Below are 19,401 nucleotides of genomic sequence, written 5' to 3'. Positions count from 1 at the left end.
CAACGTGTAAGTACAGCACTTCCTTCAGCCGTGAGCCCAGTTCCTTCAGACCACAGCAGTACCTGTAGTACCTGTGACTTCATCACCAATATGACATCCGTGCAGCGGTCTTCAACAGTTACAAATTTTAGAAAAGGCATAGAAGTTGTGCTTCAGAATTTCAGTACTACAAGCAGTGGGGAAATCTGCGCTAACTGCATCATTTAGCTCCTTGAGGACCTCCTTTTCCACGGTCTCAATTCCCCACCCAGACTCCAGAGCAGCTGTCAAGGAAGCGGATTTAAAAAGGTAACTCCAACATGACCACAGGGCCTGCTTAGAAATGGAAACCCCATGGGTGAGGCTCAAGACCACACTGAGTTGGGAGAGGCCGGTGGGCACCCCTGGACCTGCGGGTTGAGGTAAGTTGACTGGCATTATAGTTGAACAACTCAGCCCAACAGGAAATAGCGCAGCAAGTACCCAGATCCACCCAGCAGCCTCCCGTGTGCTCAGCAGCACTCAGCTTGGGACCAGGCCCCAGAGACTCGTCCCCGGATGACTTCAAAAACAGTAACATAGGGGAGCAAAGACAGCCTTAGAGCTAGCTGGGTGTGGTGGCACACGCCTGTAACCCCAGCACTAGGGAGGCTGAGGCAGGGAGATTCTGAGACGAGTCTGGGCTACATAGTGAGATATACAGATGTAAAACAAAGGGAAAACGGAAATGGGCAGATGAGGGATTAAAGAAAAAGAACTCGGGGCTAAGGCGCCACAGGCCTGTGGACCTGCCTCCCTTGGCCCACCCTCCCCATCACTGCCTGATGATTCCTTCACATCATAACCCTCTTGTCCAACCCCTTGCAATGGCTCCCTCTGCTCAAGTCCAGGTTCCATGAGGTCCTCTATATGTCTTTCTTCCTTTTTGGCAGGCTAGCTTTGAATTCGTGACCATCCTTCTGCCTCAGCCTCCAAGTGCGGGGGTCACAAGCATGGGTCACCACGCCCATGCTCACTGCTGCTTCTGTGCTGTATCCCAGCCTACTCACCCAGCTGCAGCTCCGCCCCCTTGCCTCCAAGCCCGACAGCATCCAAGCTTCCGTCTCCACTGCCTACGACACTGCCTCCCAGTACTGTCTGGCTTTCCTGTCCCTCCAGGTTAAGCAGAGGCACTGCTCCCATGTTGCCATCTTCTCTCAAGCTTTTCCAGCCACCAAACTTACCGCATCATTACCAGGGTCTCTCCCCAGAGACAAGCAGCTGGAGCCAGGCACCAGGCCTTACTGCAGTCCTGTCACCTAGCACTAGACTTGGCATTTAGGGTCTCAACCAGCTGCTGGTTCAAAGTGTGCTGTAACGGGACATTAGGCACAGTCACTGCCTTAGTACGGGGGTAATGATAACCAGAAATCTCTTGACCCATGATTCCCAATACGTGGTCCTACAATACTCAGAGCCTGTGTTTATTTATTTATTTTCTTTTTGAGACAGGGTCTCACTAAGCAGGTCAGGCTGGCCTTGAACTCGCAATGATCCTTCTGCCTCAGCCTCCCAAGTGCTGGGATTACAGGTGTGCGCCACCATACCCGGTTATGCTCAGCCTATGAAAGAGTCAGGTGAAGTGGCGCACGCCTGTAATCCCAGCTCCTCTGGGGGCTGAGGCAGGAGGATCGTGGGTTCAAGGCCAGCTAGGGCAATTTAAGAGACTCTGTCTCAAAAAGAAAAGGCTGGGGTAGAACATTCCTGGGTTCAATGCCCAGTACTGGGAGAAAAAAAAGAGTCCATAGAAGTTAAAAGAGCTAATTTATATATTTTAAAAATCGTAATAGAGCCAGGCACAGTGGCACACAGCTGTAATCACAGCTACCTGGGAAGCTAAGGCAGGAATGCAAAGTCAAGGACAGTCTGAGCTAAGACAGTAAGACCCTATCTCAAACTAAAAAAAGAAGGGATGGGTGTAGCCTAGCCAAAAAATCCAAACCAACCAAACCAAAAAACCTCACAACAGAAGCGGCTCACTTTGCTGAGACAAGGTGAAGGTCAGGGTTAGGGTTAGTTGCTTTCCAGCTCAGAGTAACAAAGCAAGGTTTTATATACTGAACAGCAGTGTAGATTGTTGGACAATCCTTGTAGCAATTTTTTTTAATTTTTGTCATTTTGAGACAGGGTTTCCCTATGCAATCCAGACTTGGCCTTGCATTCACTTTTTAGCCCAGCTGGCCTCAAACTCGCAGTGACCTTCCTGCCTCAGCCTCCTGAGTGCTGGGATTAGAGGTGTGTGCCACTACATCCGGTCCATCGGAGACAAGACATTAGATTATTACAAAAAAGTGCCTGAGTGTTTTGTGAAAAGACTTGGATCCTGGGCCTAAATCCCTTTTTGGTAGCATGTGAATGAGCGTCTCAGATGAGGCGCCTATATCAGAGACCCACAGTCTTGTGAATTTGCATAGGACCCAAACAAGACTATCAGGAAGACATTCTATGTGGTGAAGACAGTGCTTTCTCACAGGAACAAGGAGCTAGATTACACTTATCCAACGAAAGGTGAAATTGTTACCTTAGCTGTAGGTAAGATGAAAGGGAGGCCCCCTTTCATCCCTTTGGTTGGAATTCCCAAGATCAGAAACATTTTTACCCTGTATACATTTTGGAGGATAATTTTAATTAAAAGTTAAAACATTTTTAAAATGTCTGATTTAATAACGTAAAAGTTTTTAAACAGTGGCAAATATCTGAATGCCTATTACTAGTTATGAGGAAAGACTGAGTATCTTCACCTATAAAGAATTCTCTTACAAGCCGGGCATGGTGGTGCATGGCTGTAATCACAGCACTTGGGAGGCTAAGCCAAGAGGATCCTTGAGAGTTTGAGGCCAGCCTGGCCTACAAAGTGAGCTCAAGGCCAGCCTGAACTGCACAGTGAGACCCTGTCTCGAAAAGAAAAGAAAAAAAAAAAAGGAATTCTCTTACAAACAAGAGAAATACTTTGATGAACTAAATCAGTACTTTCAATAGGAATGGACGTATCTGTCTCACGCACGTCTCACTAAGAGTCTGACTCCTTAAGACTACAGCATTTTGTCTATTTCGCAAATCTGCTTTTCTGGATGCTTCAAAATCAAGCCTGTGCTTAATTAGGGAATTAAGTATGCACTGTGAGTGGGAGACAAACTACCTGGCTTTTCTTTTTGTTCTTTTACAAAGTTAACTCCAAATCATTCCTACTTTCTAACTTTTTTCACAAAAATAAGAGACAGTGACTGATGGCAATGCCTGTTTAGTAATCTCCCCCCTGCCCAGTGGATGTGTTCACAACCTTCTAACCCTATATCTTCCAAATCTAGACCAACTATTTTAAAACCCAAGCCTTTTGGTTTTGTAATCAAAAGATGTACTTGATTAGCTGTTAACTGTATTTTTTTCTGACTCAGAGAAATCTGAGGCTATCTGACGAGTGTGACTCACTCTCCAGGCAAACAACACTACCGCAGTTGTCAGCAGTGCTCTGTCAAGGACAGCACTGGCCTGCAAAGCGCCCCAACATTCTCGGTGGAGGGACGCTGAGTCACACTCACTTTGGCATCCGACGTCACTCTTATTTTTAAATCTGCATTATTGTACGCAAAGGAATGGTAGCAGTATCAGTTTAACTCTGTATCACAAGAGTATAATTCTGACTGTCAAAACGAAATGTGTTCTCTGCAAGTATCTTATCATCCACTCGGTGCTGTTTAACAGACAAGCAGAATGAGTGCTCCTGAGAGGATCCTTTTGCTTTATCCTGTTACATGGTGTCAGACACGGAACACCTGGTCATTATGTTCTGGGTTACGTCGCAGTGGGAGGGAGGACCAGGAAAACTAGATACTCAAGTTTCAGCACATAGTTATTCAAATAAAACTTTAATGATTTCAGTTCAATACAACTGAAAATGTAGTGTCATTAAACAGCATTTCCTACTAAATTTCAATGATGTACAGATCTGTGGGCCATTTCTGAGCAGAAGCATCATTCCTACTAAGTATTCAGCTTGTTAGCTAGGATGACTGACAGTATGATGGCAGGAGTGGGGAAGAACAATGATTGGCTCAGAGAGTTTGGCTAAGAGAGGAAAACAATGCAACTAGCCAAGTAGCTACAGATATTAGTAAAATAAAAATACAACCCCAAATATCCGTGTCTTAAATTACTAGAAAAAAATACAGGTAAAGTTACAGCAAATACAGTCTTCACAGATTTGGGTAACTTTATTTGCATTTATGATGATTTCTTAAGGCCTATATCCAATGAAACCATTTAAAAGGTTCTGTGAGGAATGGAATTTCAGGTGTCTATGACAATTTTCTTTAAAAAAAAAAAAAAAGAAAGAAAAAGCTTAAATTTCCGAATGAGCAAGATTCACTTTTGTAGGTAAAGGACCCGCTTCTTCATGATCTTCAGTTTTAGATCTAACAACCACAAGAGAAGACACCGGGTATCTGTTTAGCTTCTGTTCATTCATAAACTCCAAGTCACCATAGATACTCAGTTTCTGCAAAAGAAAATCAATGCACAATAGTACTTTGGATGAACAGTGAGTTTCCAAGGAACAATTTAGTTTCTGGATATTTGGTTAAAAATTGTACAAATATCTCCCTGCCCGCCCCCGCTCCAGTACCAGAAATTGAACTCACGACCTTGCGCTTGCCAGGCAGGTGCTGTGCCGCTGAGCTAAATCCCCAGCCCCTGTACAAATATCTTTGAGCATGAAGAATGTTTTGAGTTCAAAGTGTTACAGATACATGGTTTGGCTCCCAGTGGCTGCCAAAGAAGGCTTTTCTAAGTCTCTCAACTTGAAATCCTTAGAGGTGCAATAAATGAGTATCAGACAAAATTGCTTAGGCTTAAATGAAGTTAATGTGGTCTCCTCAAAAGCACTGATTCTAGATCTCTGATAGATTTCTTAAGTGATACATCTCCGATAGATTCCACATCCTTTAAGATCTTAGTTCTCTTTCTGGGCAATAAAAGGTTTTCCCACAAATTTTTGTTATTAAGTGTTTAACTTAGCATCTATGGAAAATGATGTATGTTATTTTAAAGGTGAGAGCAAAGAATGTAAATGAAACACTGTAACACTGATAGAAAAGTCCTCCTAGACATAAAACTCCCTCAAATCCTTACTAGTATAGCTAACAAGACTCTAAAACAAAAGAATGAAAGCATGAAATGGAATCATTGCAAACATCAAAAACTCACTGGAATATAATGGCAATATCTAATGTCTTTGGAGAGCAAGTCTACTTAGATGTAGCTCCTAAAGATAAAAAAGCAAAGAGACAAGGCTTTGCTAAGAAACTGGATGGATTTTGTTGTCAACTCATACAACAGCACAATCCACATCATAAATAGAAGTACTGGCAGCTCTGGCAGAGCAAATATCCAGATCATAAGCAATAACCATGTTGGAAAATTGCTCGTGGAAGATGTTATGTAAAGTCACCTTCATGGGTTATCAATTCATGCGTTATCAATTCTGATATTTGAGATGAATCTCAAATATCACCCTACATGAGACAGGCCAGTGGCAAGACCTCGAATACAGTTGCTGCAGGAGGTGCGGGTACTGCCTCTAGCTGGGAGGAATTGGGGAGTGGCTTTCAAGATGGTTGTCTACTTGAGCATGTGTCAGATGTGGTCTGTACAACTGTGGTAAAAAATACACATGTCCCACCATAAGGAGGTGCCCAGTCATTCCCCAACTTGCCCTTCCTCATTTGTAAGTAATTTCCCAACTTACAAGTGAGTCCCATTCCCAGAGAATGTTCGCAAGTCAGATTCATTTGTAAGTCTGAGTCTTACACACCTTTGACACAAATATATAATGTACCAAACAGAGAAATACTGTACAGTAAGCACACAGCAGCACAACTGTGACAATGTCCAGCAGACATGTGAACTACTTCCGCCATTTGTTTGCATCCAGGAATGTTCCTAATGCAAGCTCCATGTTTGTATTTGTGACAGTTCATAATTCGGGGACTAACTGTTATCTTATACTCTTCCAGCAAGGGAATCTTCAAGACAAATTCAGCAGCTCACTGATTGGACATGGGGCTGATATGGCTTCCTTAAAATCCAGAATTAGCATCCAACTTGTCTTTGAGCACTATAAAAAAATATGTTTACAACTTTACTGAACAACATTTAAAGATCTTGAAACAGCATCCAAGAGCTGTTTTTATTTATCCTCTGCCCTACAGGGTCTTGTTGTGTAGTGCAGGCTGGCTTCAAACTCACAGCGATCCTGCCTCAACCTCTCAAACACTGGAATTACAAGTGTGTGCTACCATGCCTGGCCATCTGTTTCTTTGAGACAAGGTCTTGCTGTATAGCCCAGGTCAGCCTCAAATAGGTGTGCAGCCCAAGCTGGCCTTCCTCAGCCTCCAAAAGCTGGGTTACACTGTGTGTCCCATCAGAAGCGGAGCTGGTCTGAATGATTTAAGACACCGGCATAGAATAAGTTATCTAGGGAAGGAAAAGGGGGGAAGAACTGAGGGATGTTGGTCAAAGGATACAAAACCCCAGTTAAGAAAGAGGGATCTACTGTACAACCTGGTGACTAATCACAATGTACTATCTACATAAAAACTGCTCACCAGACTAGACATGAAGCGTTCTCACAACAAGAATGGTATGGTGATACGGGAGATGTCAGCTTGATTTAGCCATTCCTCAAAAGTATATGTGTTTTACAAGGCTGTAGATGTAGGTCAGCAGCAGAGCACTTGCCTATCAGTACAAACCCCTGGGTTTGATCCCTGGCACCAGAAACAAACAGTTACATACTATAAATCTATATACTGTTCACTTGTTGATTAAAAAGTTAATCAAAAAAAGAACAGAAAGTAAAACCCACATGCAGAGTAAAATCTGTGCACAGAAATGGAAAGATCAAGCCAGGCGTGGTGGTGCACGCCTATAATCCCAGCACTCAGGAGGTTGAGGCAGGAGGATTGTTGCAAGTTTGAGACCAGCCTATGCTACAAAGTGAGCCTGAACTGCATAGTGAGACCAAGTATACTTTGTGAAAAAAATTAATAAAGGTATTCCAGCAAAATAAAGAGGAATCTAAAAGAAAACAACATAGAAACTGGGCTTGGGGGCACATGCCTGTAATCCCAGCACTTGGGAGGCTAAGACAAGAGGATTGCCTAGAGCTCAAGGCCAGCCTGGGCTATAAGGCCAGCCTGAATTACAGTGAGACCCTGTCTCAATGCCTCTCCACCAAAAAAAAAAAAAGAAAAAGAAAAAGAAAGCAACACAAAATACAAGAAATAGTAGCAGTTGAGATGACTCAGAAAATGCAAAAAAAGTTACAACTAAAAGTTCCATTAGGTGAAGGTATTTAAAAGATTTTTTAAATTCAGTTTTTGTTCAAACATGACTACAATCACCAGTCAAAGGATTTGTTTTTACTATTTACGAAGTTATAAACACTGGTTTTTGGAGTCAGGTATGGTGGCACATGCACTTAGGAGGCCGAGGTAGGAAACTGTGAGTGCCAGACCAGTGTGGGCTACACAGCAAGTTAAATGCCAACCTAGACTAAGAGCAAAAAATCCTGTCTCAAAAAAAGAAAGGAAAAAAAAGCTGACTACTGGACTTTAATCTTTTCAGATCAACTTACAGATATAGCATGGAAATATAAATATAAAGTAATTTATTATCATCGATCATAGTAAGTAAAAACAATTGAGAAACAATACAGGAAGGGGAAGAAAATCTAGTACTGACCTATCAACAGAAATTTATAAAGCAATCATGAAAGGGATACAAAATAACATACATTACAAATGAAGGTGAAAACAGGAAATGAAATCCTTATTCTTTAGTAGATGCTACATTATTCCTCCAGTTAATTGAAGAACATGATCAATTTTGAAAAAGCTAAGTACCTGGAAAATTGAAAGACTTCAGACTATGATTTAACTTAAAAATGAAAAAGCCTTTCGTAGGCCCCCAGAGGGAGGGCCCCCAGTGCATGGGGAGCCACGGGCGGGAGCACCCATCTTCCGATCGGCAGCTCACTCCATGCCTCGTAGGCCACCAGAGGGAGGGCCCCCAGCACATGGGGAGCCACGGGCGGGGAGCGCCAGTGTTCCGACCGGCAGCTCGCTCCCTGCCTCGTAGCCCACCGGAGGGAGGGCCCCCAGCGCATGGGGAGCCACGGGCGGGGAGCGCCAGTCTTCCGACCGGCAGCTCGCTCCCTGCCTCGTAGGCCACCGGAGGGAGGGCCTCCGGCGCACGGGGAGCCACGGGTGGGGAGCGCCTGTCTTCTGGCTGACTCACTTCCTGCCTCATAGATGCCTGGAGGGAGGGCCCCCGGCGCATGGGGAGCCATGCGGCTGAGGGCGCTGTGGCGCAATGGCCTTCAGGCCGGCCGCCGCTGCTCAATTGAGAACTATCGTGACACAGAGAAACAATGACACAATTGGCCCACCATGCACCAGCTGCAGATGCCCACCTAAGGATGTGTGTGAATCATTCAAACACGGAAAAACCCCTGGGAGTACATGCTATACAACGGGCCACTCTCGCTCCTGCCATTGAGAACCAGAAAGGTCTAGAGTCAGCAGAGGAGCAACTGCTGAACAAGGACTCGGAGAACATGAGAATGCAGACTAAGCCTGAGAGGTCAGAGGTTCTGTGGACTGGGGTCACGAGAGCCCCTCCGAAGCTGTAAACCAGGAGGACCTTGCACAATACCTGGGGAGACTCCCTGGAAGCCATTCTTCCCCTGACAGTACAGGCTGTGGTGGAGCTCCGGAGAAGTCTGCAACAGGATTCCTGCTGCCTGTGCTGACAGCTGGGCAGAGGACGCTAACTGGTTGTGGGGTCCCAATGCGATGGGAGGCTGGAGAGAAAACGCTACAAAAAATGGCTTTGGCCCCAGACGGCTCACTTGATTTTTGACAACCCTTAGGCTCTAACTACTTGTTAGATCCTTCTTGCGTATGTCTGTCTTCCTGAGAAACCACTTCTAAGATACCAACATGTATTACAGCAGTCACTGATATTTTCCTACTAATCTATCCATAACTCTGTAATGTTTGTATTGTTCCTACCCTATTTCATAAATGGATGCATGTTTATTATTATGTGTTTCCTACAACAACCATTGAGAATAGTTAATGATTATTCAATAGGTTACTCATGTATTGTTCTATTTATTTTCTTTTGAAGACACCTAAGTAGAGTACAACAACTATTGATAATCTCCTACCTCTTTTGTCTGTAACTCACTATTGTCTATTTGTTTTCCTGAGAAACTATCTTGTCGATAACAATATGTAAAACAATAACCATTGATAATTTCCTACCACTTTGTCTGTAATTCGGTAAGCTCCCCCCTCATTATTGTTATCCTTCTTTTACTCTTTAAAATAAAAAAAAAAAGAAAAAGCCTTAATTTTATGCCACATGTATGTATTACTTCTGAAAGTTAAAGACTACATTTAATCAGTAAATAGGTACTTCTGCTTTAGAGCTGGCTCTGTCACTAACTAGTTATTTGATCTTGGATAAATTACCTAAATCTTTTTTTTTTTTGTCTTTGTGAGACAGGGTCTGGCTATGCATTTCAGGCTGGCTTTGATCTTATTTTGTAGCTCAGGCTGGTCTTGAACTCACAACAATCCTCCTGCCTCAGTCTCCTAAATGCTGGGATTAAAGGTGTGCACCACCACAACTGGCTGGTTTCTGGTCTTTTTGAGACAGGATTTCACTACACAGTTCAGGTTGGCCTTAAACTCACTTTGTAGCTCATGGCCGGCCTCAAACTCAAAGTGATCCTCCTGCCTCAGTCTCCCAAGTGCTGGGATTACAGGTATGCACCACTATATGTGGCATGCCATAGCTTCTTAATCCAAATTTTGTAAAGAAACTAAATGTTAGAAAAGATTTAAGGGCTGGGCATGCAGTGGCACATGCCTATAATCCCAGCACTGGTAGCTGAGGCAGAAGGATTGCTGTGAGTTTGAGGCCAGCCTGGGCTACAAAGTGAGTTCAAGGCCAGCCTGAACTACATAATGAAACCCTGTCTCAAAGAGACCAAAAAAAAAAAAGATGTGGTGCTTACACTGATTTCTATTATCTACCTGTGTTATGAGACTTAAACCTTCTAAAGGGCAAGGTTCTTGGTCTTGTTTTATTTTTGTTTTCTTTTCCCTGTTCTTTGAGACAAAAATCTCATTATGTTGTCCAGGCTGAGTCTTGAACTCCTAAGCTCAAGTAAATCCTTCTATCTCAGCCTCTCAAGTGCTAGGATTACATGCATGTACCATGTCTGGCTTGGGCTTACTCTTCACTGCATCTACAGTTCCTTGAACAGCGCCTGGCAAGTAATCAATGATCCAGAAATGTATTTGATTTACTAATGTGTGCTAGCAGCAGTCTTGTTAAACCACTCTCTAGCCTTTACTCCGGCACTGGGACTTGAACCTAGGACCTTCGCACTGAGCTACCTCCTAGTCTCTTTATAAAAAAATTTTTTTAATTATGAGACAGGGTTTCACTAAGTTGCTAAGTTGCCCAGTTGGGGCTCCAACTCGTGATCCTCCTGCCTCAACTTCTCAGACACCTGGGATTACAGGCCGTTTGCCATCACGCCCAGCTTTCTTAAACCACTTTTCACTGAATGTATGAAATCAGATGATCATGGTCTTGACAAAAAGCTTAGAACACTGCTATTCCAGAAACAGCAACAACAAAGAGGCACAAAGATAATGAGGCAACACGGAGACAGTATCTATCATCACCATCTGTTGCTATAGCAAGTTTCTGAGGTTGCCTAGTCTCCAGGAAGGACAGCCAATACTGCTGTACTCTTTCCCTGTCAAGTTTGGCCTGCTTAGCAAGGACAAGCACAAGTGACAGCTCTTTATTATCCCAACTAGATAGTTAATCTCATCCCATGAGGTTTAAAAATTACATCATAAAGTGAAAAATGCAACAAGGAAAACCACGTGAACAGGAGATCAAAATCTTTATATGTTACCTCACTCATATTACAAAGATGTAAGATCAACCAAGGAAATGAAATCCTTTGCCACCTCTTTCTGGTCATTATGACCAAATGGTATGCGATTTTTTTTTTTTTTTTTTTTAGTATCATGGACTAAACTTACAATCTCACGCTTGCCAGGCAGGTGCTGTGCCGCTGAGCTACACCCAAGGTGATCAAATGGTATGTAATGAGTACTTACTAGGTGCAAAGCACACTAAATCATTTCAGTTTTCCTAAATAAGAGAACTAGAGTTGCTCACAAGTTTCTAAGACCACACTACCTTCCTGATGTTTACTGACACCATTTCAAACTGTGTTTACAGTGACCAAAAAGGAAGCTTTTCATATCTGACGTACAGGTTCCAAGGGTACCATGTCTACCATATAAAACAGAGACCCATTTTTCAGTTGTCTCATAAATACCTTGAAACATATAGGATTGTCATCTGTGTAAATAATATATGTAATGCTGCTTATAGATGAATGATACTTGCAGAACTTAAAACAAAGTCTCTAGACTATTCAGAGGGGTCAGAAAAACTTATATTCCAATACTAACTTCATGAAAAAGCATTGAGAAAGTAAAGTTTTAAAACAGGGACTTGTGGCCGAGAAAACTTGCATAACTTTTCTAATGCTAAATTCTACATCATTTTTACAGTGAGCAAAAGAGAAAACACCAGAAAAAGGTGGAGTATTCATACTATATTTGAAAACAGGAAACAAAACATTAACATCTATTAAAAATTGCTTATACTGAAAATAAAATGGCAATACAATAGTTCTGGATGATAGAATGAGTGATTTTCCTATTCCTTTATATGTACCTTATAAATTTCTATGCTAAGGGTACTTTTTATAGAAAAACATGCTTAAAATTATTACCTGCCCAAACTATGGTTTCACATGCAAAGTAAAGCCTCAAAGAAATGTGTCCAGATGGATTTTTCCATAGATTTTTTTTAGAAAAAGAATCTTAAAAGTCTAAGTTCACTCAGTGAAGCCATGACTTTATTTATTTTTGGTACCGGGAATAGAACTCAGGACCTTGTGCTTGCCAGGCAAGTGCTGTGCCACTGAACTATGTCCCTGGCCCACACCATGACTTTAAAGATAGGAAAGGAAAGCATTCTCGAAAACAGCAAGCAAGTAACACCCTGTGGCCTGTGTCTGGAGGAGTCCAAATGTATTGTTGATGCCCTGTGCTTTACGTCACAAGGGCCTGAGGCATATGCGAGAACAGTGGGATATTCTTAACTTAGAAATAAGAAGAGAAATTTTCTCACAGAATTAAAGTTATACAATCAAAACAAAACTTATCACAATAGAGATACTTGAAAAAGAGCAAGGGTCATATAAAATATCCCCAGATCTGCCAGGGATATAGCTCTGTGGTACAGCACCTGCTTGGCAAGCTGAGTTTGAGTCTCAGTACCAAAAAAACAAAAACAAAAACAAAAAAAAACCCTAAAAAACCCCAGATCTGTGAGACACAGTATAACCATAATCACAACAAGAATCACAGGTATGTGTAAGCAATACCCGAAGATTAAGAGAGGGCAAGCCATGAACTGCCCACCACAGAACTGTTTAGATAAAAGCATTTGAACATCCTACCTCAAAACATGAACATTTAGTTCCAGCAGTGTCTGCCTTCCCAGTGTTAAAAAGGGCACACATAAGATAGCAGCTCCTGATATGAATCAACTCATCAAATTCCCCACATACAATTCCAGGCTGATGAAAAGAGTAATGGCTCTGGAACACGATTATCTCAAGTTCATATCCTGATTCTACCATTTACTAGCATATGACACAGGGGCAATTAGAAACTCTCCTTTGTGGTTTTCCCAGCTGCAATGGGGATAGTAAAAGCAGCCATCTCCCAGGGCTACTACGAAGACTAAATGACTGCATTCAGATAAAATATTTAGAACAGTGCCCAGTAAAAAGTGCTCAACATCAGTTAGTACATTTAGGGACCAGAACATGTGGTGAATTTAATGAGATAAAGCCACCTAACCAGCCAAATACTTTCCTGGCTATAGCCAGACCAAAATCAATATATATCTTACTCCTAGGGGCATCCTAGGAGTCAAAAGAAATAATACAAGAAGAGAGAGAACAAGGTGTCACAAGCTAGGGGTCAACAAGAACTTATGATCTTGGTTTGGAGCTTTGATGCCATGAGGGTTTAAAAGTGCATGAGGCTCCCGGTACCGGAGAAAAACCAAAAAAAAAAAAAAAAAAAAAAAGTGCATGAGGCAACTCAAAGGGAAGTAACAGGCAAAGGCAATTCTACCCAAGATGCATAATTTCAGCTTTATCAGGAATGATACAATGATTAAAACATAATTATGAGGAAACACAAGTAATGTAGTAAGAAGATGTTACCAATATAGTCACATAAACACATGAGTTTGGAAGAAATTTTTTTTTTGGTACCAGGAATCAAACTCAGGACCTTGAGCTTGCCAGGCAGGCGCTTGTGCCTCAGAGACTGGCAGACGCCTGCTCAACCCTGTCAACACAGTCATCATGATGACAGTTAGACCACAGAAAACTGGGAACAAGTCTTGTGCTGGAACCTGGAATTTTCATGTGTGCCAACCTCCAGCACACGAGAAACTACCAAACCTCCTCTTACTCTAAGTAAGATGGTTTATCAGATGGTTCAGTCTTTCAAGAGCCCAGGGTTAGAATGATGTTTACCTCAGAGGGAACGTACTGCTCCACAGCTGTAGCAACAGCTGCACAACAGATCCAGAGCAGAACCATCACAGAGAGGATAAGAGTCATGGTTAGAATCCATCCAGAATTCCTGAGAAAAAAAAATCAACAGTCGTATTAAAATTTCATAACATAAAAAAAGGAGAATCTTAATAATTAAAGGCAATCAAACTCATACACTTATCTGAATAATGCAATCAAAACTTTATATACTATCTTTAAGTTTTTGTTTTTTTTTTCTGGTACCGGGAATCGAACCCACGACTTTGTGCTTGCCAGGCAGGCGCTGTGCCGCTGAGCTAAATCCCCATCACCTTAAGTTTTTCTTTAAATGCTTAGAGGAGATATTATAATAGCTAGTATACCAGAGTACTATATCTTCTTGTTTCTTTATGAAGTTTCTGTAGCATGGCTACATAACTTATAATAATGACTATAAAATCAGACATACTGATTTTCTCATAAGATATAAAAGTAAAATTACTATTGAGAGGCTTTTTGTTTGTTTTTTGTAGCACTAAGCTATATTCCCAGCTCAGACTTTACCTTTCGAGACACTAAATTGCTACGCTGCCCAGGATGGGTTCAAATTTGCAATCCTCTTGCCTCAGACTCCCAGAGTGCTAGGATCACAGGTATGTGCTGGTTTTCTTTTCATTTCATTTCTTTTCTTCTTGCAGTGCTAGAAATTTAATCTAGGGTCTCATGGATAATAGGTGAGTACTGTACCACTGAGCTACTTTACCAGCTGAAGAATATTTTTTAGTTAGCAAATAAGATAAGGCAAGTAAGTGTTCTATAAATTGAACAGTCACAGAAATGCCATACATTCTTTTTCAAGTTACTATAATACTTAAAGTGAACTCAGCAGCTTATAGAACAGGTAAATTATGAAATGATCTTTTTTGTTTTTTGAGACAGGCTATGTAATTCAGGCTGGCCTTAAACTCACTGTGTAGTCCAGGCTGGCCTCAGCCTCCGAAGTGCTGGATTACAAGCATACACCACCACACCACCTTTATTTGTTTTATAAAGAACTCACAATTATAAAGTCAGCTTCCTGTATTTCAAATACAAAGTATGGTTGAAAATAGTGTGCTTAAATAAAAAACAATTTATCACAGTAAAAGATATCCTGCTATGCCATCAGTCCCCTGCAAAATCCTCCCCTCACTTTAAACTTACCCCCAAATCTTGCCACTTTCTGAAGCAGTTTTCAAGTCCTCTTATGACTGTAACTGTGCTGTCGTGGCTGCTTTGATGTCCCAAATTAATTCAAAATGTTTTGCTCTTCATGGTCATTTTGACGACGGGGAAGAACCAGAAGGAAGTAGCATCATGCCAGATCCAGTGAATAAAGTGGACGAGGATCATGTTTTACAAGCCTGCCTTTCTACTGGATGGCACTCGGGAGCAGTACTCACTGCATTATCACACCTTATGAAGATACTCCAAAACAGGACTTCTTGAACTGCTTCAGAGCATGGCAAGACGGCTAAGAGTGCTTGAGGCAAGGGGAAGTATTTTGAGGGAGATTAATGGCAATGTGTCTTTTACTGCAAATTTTTAAAAATTTACACCTTTGCCACGTTTTCAGAATGCACTTCATATACTTAGCACCCTAACTTATTCACTTGATGGTGTGCCAACATGTGAACATGCTAAGGAAATTGTATGCCCCATCATTTTTGGTATCCCAGCAAAATAAGTGGACTTTGGAGAAAGTACTGCATCTAAAAACAGGGAACTCCCTTATGATGCTTTAAGTACACCCATTTTGAAAGCTAAGAGTAAGAAGTATTTCATGAAAAAGCCCCCACTTTCCTTTACATGGTCCAGCCCTAAACTGAGTACTAGGGAATGTACTTCCATGGTGAGAAAGATCTACCTGACAGCTGGACTGCAGGAGCAACTAGTTAAGGCAAGTAAATGGGGCTCATCTTACAGCTCATCTTCTTCTACCCCCACAACTAACCACCTCCTACTCTCCTTGTTGACCACTCAAGTTCAGGTCTCATTTCCTGCTTACAAAGCTTTCCAATCACTCTTCACACCACAGCTTCTACCAAATGCAGGTGATTACTTTGCCGCTCCTGTCTGGTTCTTGTCCACCTCCTACACAGCCATGGTGGATCAGGATCAGTATAAGATGTAGAATTAGAAAAACTAGGGTTGACTTTAACACAGGGGCTATGTAAAACCCTGAAGGGGTCAAATTTATGACTCTCCTGAACCTCCATATGTGGTTAATATATTCAGCAAAATGGCAATTTATCTGAAAATAAATTTTTAATAAATCTGCCACAACTAGCAAAAAGTTTCTATTCATTGTTTTGAGATTTACTTCCATCTTAGTAAATCTGCCCTTGAAGCCTCCAATAGACTTAGACTCTGTATATGAGAGATGGAGATGATGAACATCGATCATCACTGGGATGGTCATCACTTCCATGTCTGTCTAGACCTCATGACTCCATAGAAGCAGAGACTCACCAACTTTTCTAAGTCTCAAGTCCCTAGCACAGGGTCTGGCACATAACAGACTCTTCCAAAAGAAAAGAAAAAATGAATGTAACCTTAATTTCCATTCTAGATAGAAGGCTGTCTTCATAACAACTATGTGGTACAATAGCAGCATTGCTGGAAGAGTCAAAAGACCAGATTCCAGTCTTTGGCTGAGTGATCTTTAATGTGATTATAGAAAAATCATGACACCAGGATAACCAGATAGCTCTGGCTGATGGAATGAGAACTTGTAGAATTAGAAAGAAAAGGTTTGAATTTTAAGCACATGCACATGCTGGGCTGGGGATAGAGCTCAGCCGTACAAGCACCTCCCTGGCAAGCACAAAGTCCTGAGTACAATTCCCTATGCCAAAAAAACAAAAACATTGCAGCATGACATGGACATGCTAAGCTAGCACTCCACCCCTCTGCTATAACCCCAGACCCTTTAAAATTTTATTTTCAGACAGGGTCTTGCTAAGTTGCCTAGTTTGACTTCAAACTTGTGATACTCCTGCTTTAGCCTCCCAAGCAGCTGGTAGTATTATACATATCCATCAATACACTCAGCTATATATTAGAAACTTTTAGGAAATCTCTCTAGTTATAAAGTTAGTTGTTTCCTAAGTTAGCATTCACAAAATTGCTTTAAAAATGTTACAACAACCTGGGAGCAGAGCTCATTAAAGGGAGTAAGTCACCAGTAAGATGTTAGGTAGTGCCATATTTAGAATAAATCATAATTTAAGATTAAATCATTACTTAAGTTTCAAAGAACCATCAAACTACAACAAAAATTCTAAATTCTAGAAAGAAAAATACCTGACATTTTTCTGTACAAAGTCAAGGTCAAAAACTGGTTTATTTTCTAACAGTCTTTAAATACTTTACTTAGTAAAAGATTATTATTATTTCATTTTTTGAGACAGGGTCTCGTGATGCACTTCAGACTGGCCTTCAGCTCACTGTGATCTTGCTTCAGCACCCTTAGTGCTAGGACCACAGGCGTGCACTACCACACCCAGCTGAAAGATTAAGTTTTAAATTCCATGTAACTCTACTGATACATGATAAAATCTGTTAAGAAAGCTGAAGGTAGGGGCCTGGGGATTTAGCTCAGTGGCAAAAGCGCCTGCCTGGCAAGCGCAAGGTCGTGAGTTTGGTTCCCGGTACTGGAGAAAAACCAAAAAAAAAAAAAAAAAAAGCTGAAGATATAGCTCAGAGGTAGAGTGCCTGCCTCACACATGCAAGGTTCTGGGTACAATCCCCGGCACTGCAAAAAACAAACAAAACCCATTAAGAAACTATTTCTTTCATAAGAAATTATTGGGGAGCACGCAGTTTGAACAACTGCAGTACTATATTTGAGACAGAACAGGCCAGTAAAGTGTATACAATCTGAAACGGACTCCTTTATAGCTGTATGGAAATGCCTGCCTGAGTATTTGATACAGTAAAGAATAATCAACAGGTGACATGTCCTACTGTCTTTTTTCCTTTTTGTGGGGGTGGTGGCAAGCTGGGAACTTCTCTCAGAAGTCCTTGGAAGCATACACTTTGACAAGCCCTCACATCACTGTCAGAAGGCTAGAGAGTCTTTCCTAAGAGGGCCTAAGGCACGTGTTTCTCCAGCCTCCGACTTTCCCTTGTCACCTGAAGAATCCCAGACCTAGAGTGGATACTCAGTGTATAAACAACCTTCCTAATCCACAATGCTTCTCTATCTCCCCTAACATTATAGATGGCCAAGCAGACAAAAACAAAAATGAGAATCCCCAAACCATTCAGGCACTTTAAATTTGAGCTTAGGAAGAGATACGGGTACAGTGAAGTACGAAGTTCTGATGTTCTACTGCATAGTAGAGTGACTATAGTTAACCATAGTGTATTATATATTTCAAAACTGCTGTGAGAGGATTTTGAAATGTTTTACCATCTGAAATGATAGTGAGATTACAGATATGCTAATTATGCTGATTTGATCACTGTATAACATATATCAAAATATCATATTTACCTCATAAAATTATATAATTATGTGTCCATTTAAAAAATATTATGCATGTTATCTTCTAAACTAAAATATCCAGAAGTACAAGTTCAGAAAACAAAAGATAACAAAATTGACTTTTGAGATATATATACATGTATGTGTGTGTATATATATACATATATATGTGTGTGCGCCTGTGTGTGTGTGTGTGTGTGTGTGTGTGTGTGTGTATATATATATATATATTCCCTCCTTTTCTTTTTTTGGAGACAGGATCTTGCCATGTAGTTCAAGTTGAACTTGAACTCACTATGCAGCCCAGGCTGGCCTCGACCTTTAGGTGATCTTCCTGCCTCAGCCTTCCAAGTGCTAAGATTCCAGGCTGGACCACCATGCCCAGCTATTATAGTTTTTTTTTTTTTGGTTTTTCTCCAGTACCGGGAACCAAACTCACGACCTTGCGCTTGCCAGGCAGGCGCTTTGCTGCTGAGCTAAATCCCTAGCCCTGTAGTTTTAAAATAATAAAAAGGAATGTTTTACTTAACACAAACCAGATTTTATCTACTACATACACAAAGAATACATACAGAGAGAGGCATCTTAAAAATCCATCACTTTCTCCATCTTCAAGATAGCTTCTGTGTGCTTTTGAGCTTCTCATTTGCAGATCTGCTGAAATAATAAAGCACAAGTTTATCATATACTATATTCTAAAAGTCTGTCTCTTAAAACTTGTACTACATTATGGGTTTTCTGTCTTGTTTCCAAATTTCTTTTTTCTTTTCTTTTTTGTCTTTTTCAGACAGGGTTTTGCTACGCAGTTCAGGCTGGCCTTGAGCTCATTTTGTAGCCCAGGCTGGCCTTGAACCACAGCAATCCTCCTGCCTCAGCCTCCTAAATGCTAGAATTACAGATGTGCACCACCATGCCTGGCTTGCTTTCAAATTTCTATTGAAACTGATGTTTTCTGTTTAATTACATGTGGACTTGAATAGTAGAGTCTGGTTTGCTCTAATCTAAAGATGGTTTTATATCTGTTACATGCTGTCATTATCTACCCATTCCTGCCCACCAGCGTAATTATAAGGTTAATTAAATTAACATCTCAAATATAGTGTCTAGTAAACTTCAAAAAGTTTTCAAT

At 41.3% G+C, this 19,401-nt stretch overlaps 1 protein-coding gene across 2 annotated transcripts in view; it reads right to left on the bottom strand.

Moving 5' to 3' along the window:
- Positions 1-3,865: 3,865 nt before the first annotated feature.
- Positions 3,866-19,401, bottom strand: part of Tmem59 (transmembrane protein 59) — a 28,917-nt gene continuing 13,381 nt past the window's right edge. The window contains exons 6-8 of one of the 2 annotated variants that reach the window (XM_005398535.2): positions 18,845-18,929; positions 13,742-13,850; positions 3,866-4,513 (exon numbers count right to left, since the gene is read on the bottom strand). In XM_005398535.2, coding sequence (XP_005398592.1) covers positions 4,358-4,513; positions 13,742-13,850; positions 18,845-18,929 — 350 coding nt within the window. In that variant the 3' untranslated portion in view covers positions 3,866-4,357. The remainder of the gene's footprint in view (positions 4,514-13,741; positions 13,851-18,844; positions 18,930-19,401) is intronic. The other variant, XM_005398536.2, reaches the window with a different exon arrangement.

This window comes from Chinchilla lanigera, unplaced genomic scaffold (genome assembly GCF_000276665.1).
Source record: "Chinchilla lanigera isolate Chin_1 unplaced genomic scaffold, ChiLan1.0 scaffold00063, whole genome shotgun sequence".
Lineage (NCBI taxonomy): Eukaryota > Metazoa > Chordata > Mammalia > Rodentia > Chinchillidae > Chinchilla > Chinchilla lanigera.
Note: the sequence above shows the minus strand (reverse complement) of the source record. Positions and strands in the feature narration are given on the sequence as shown.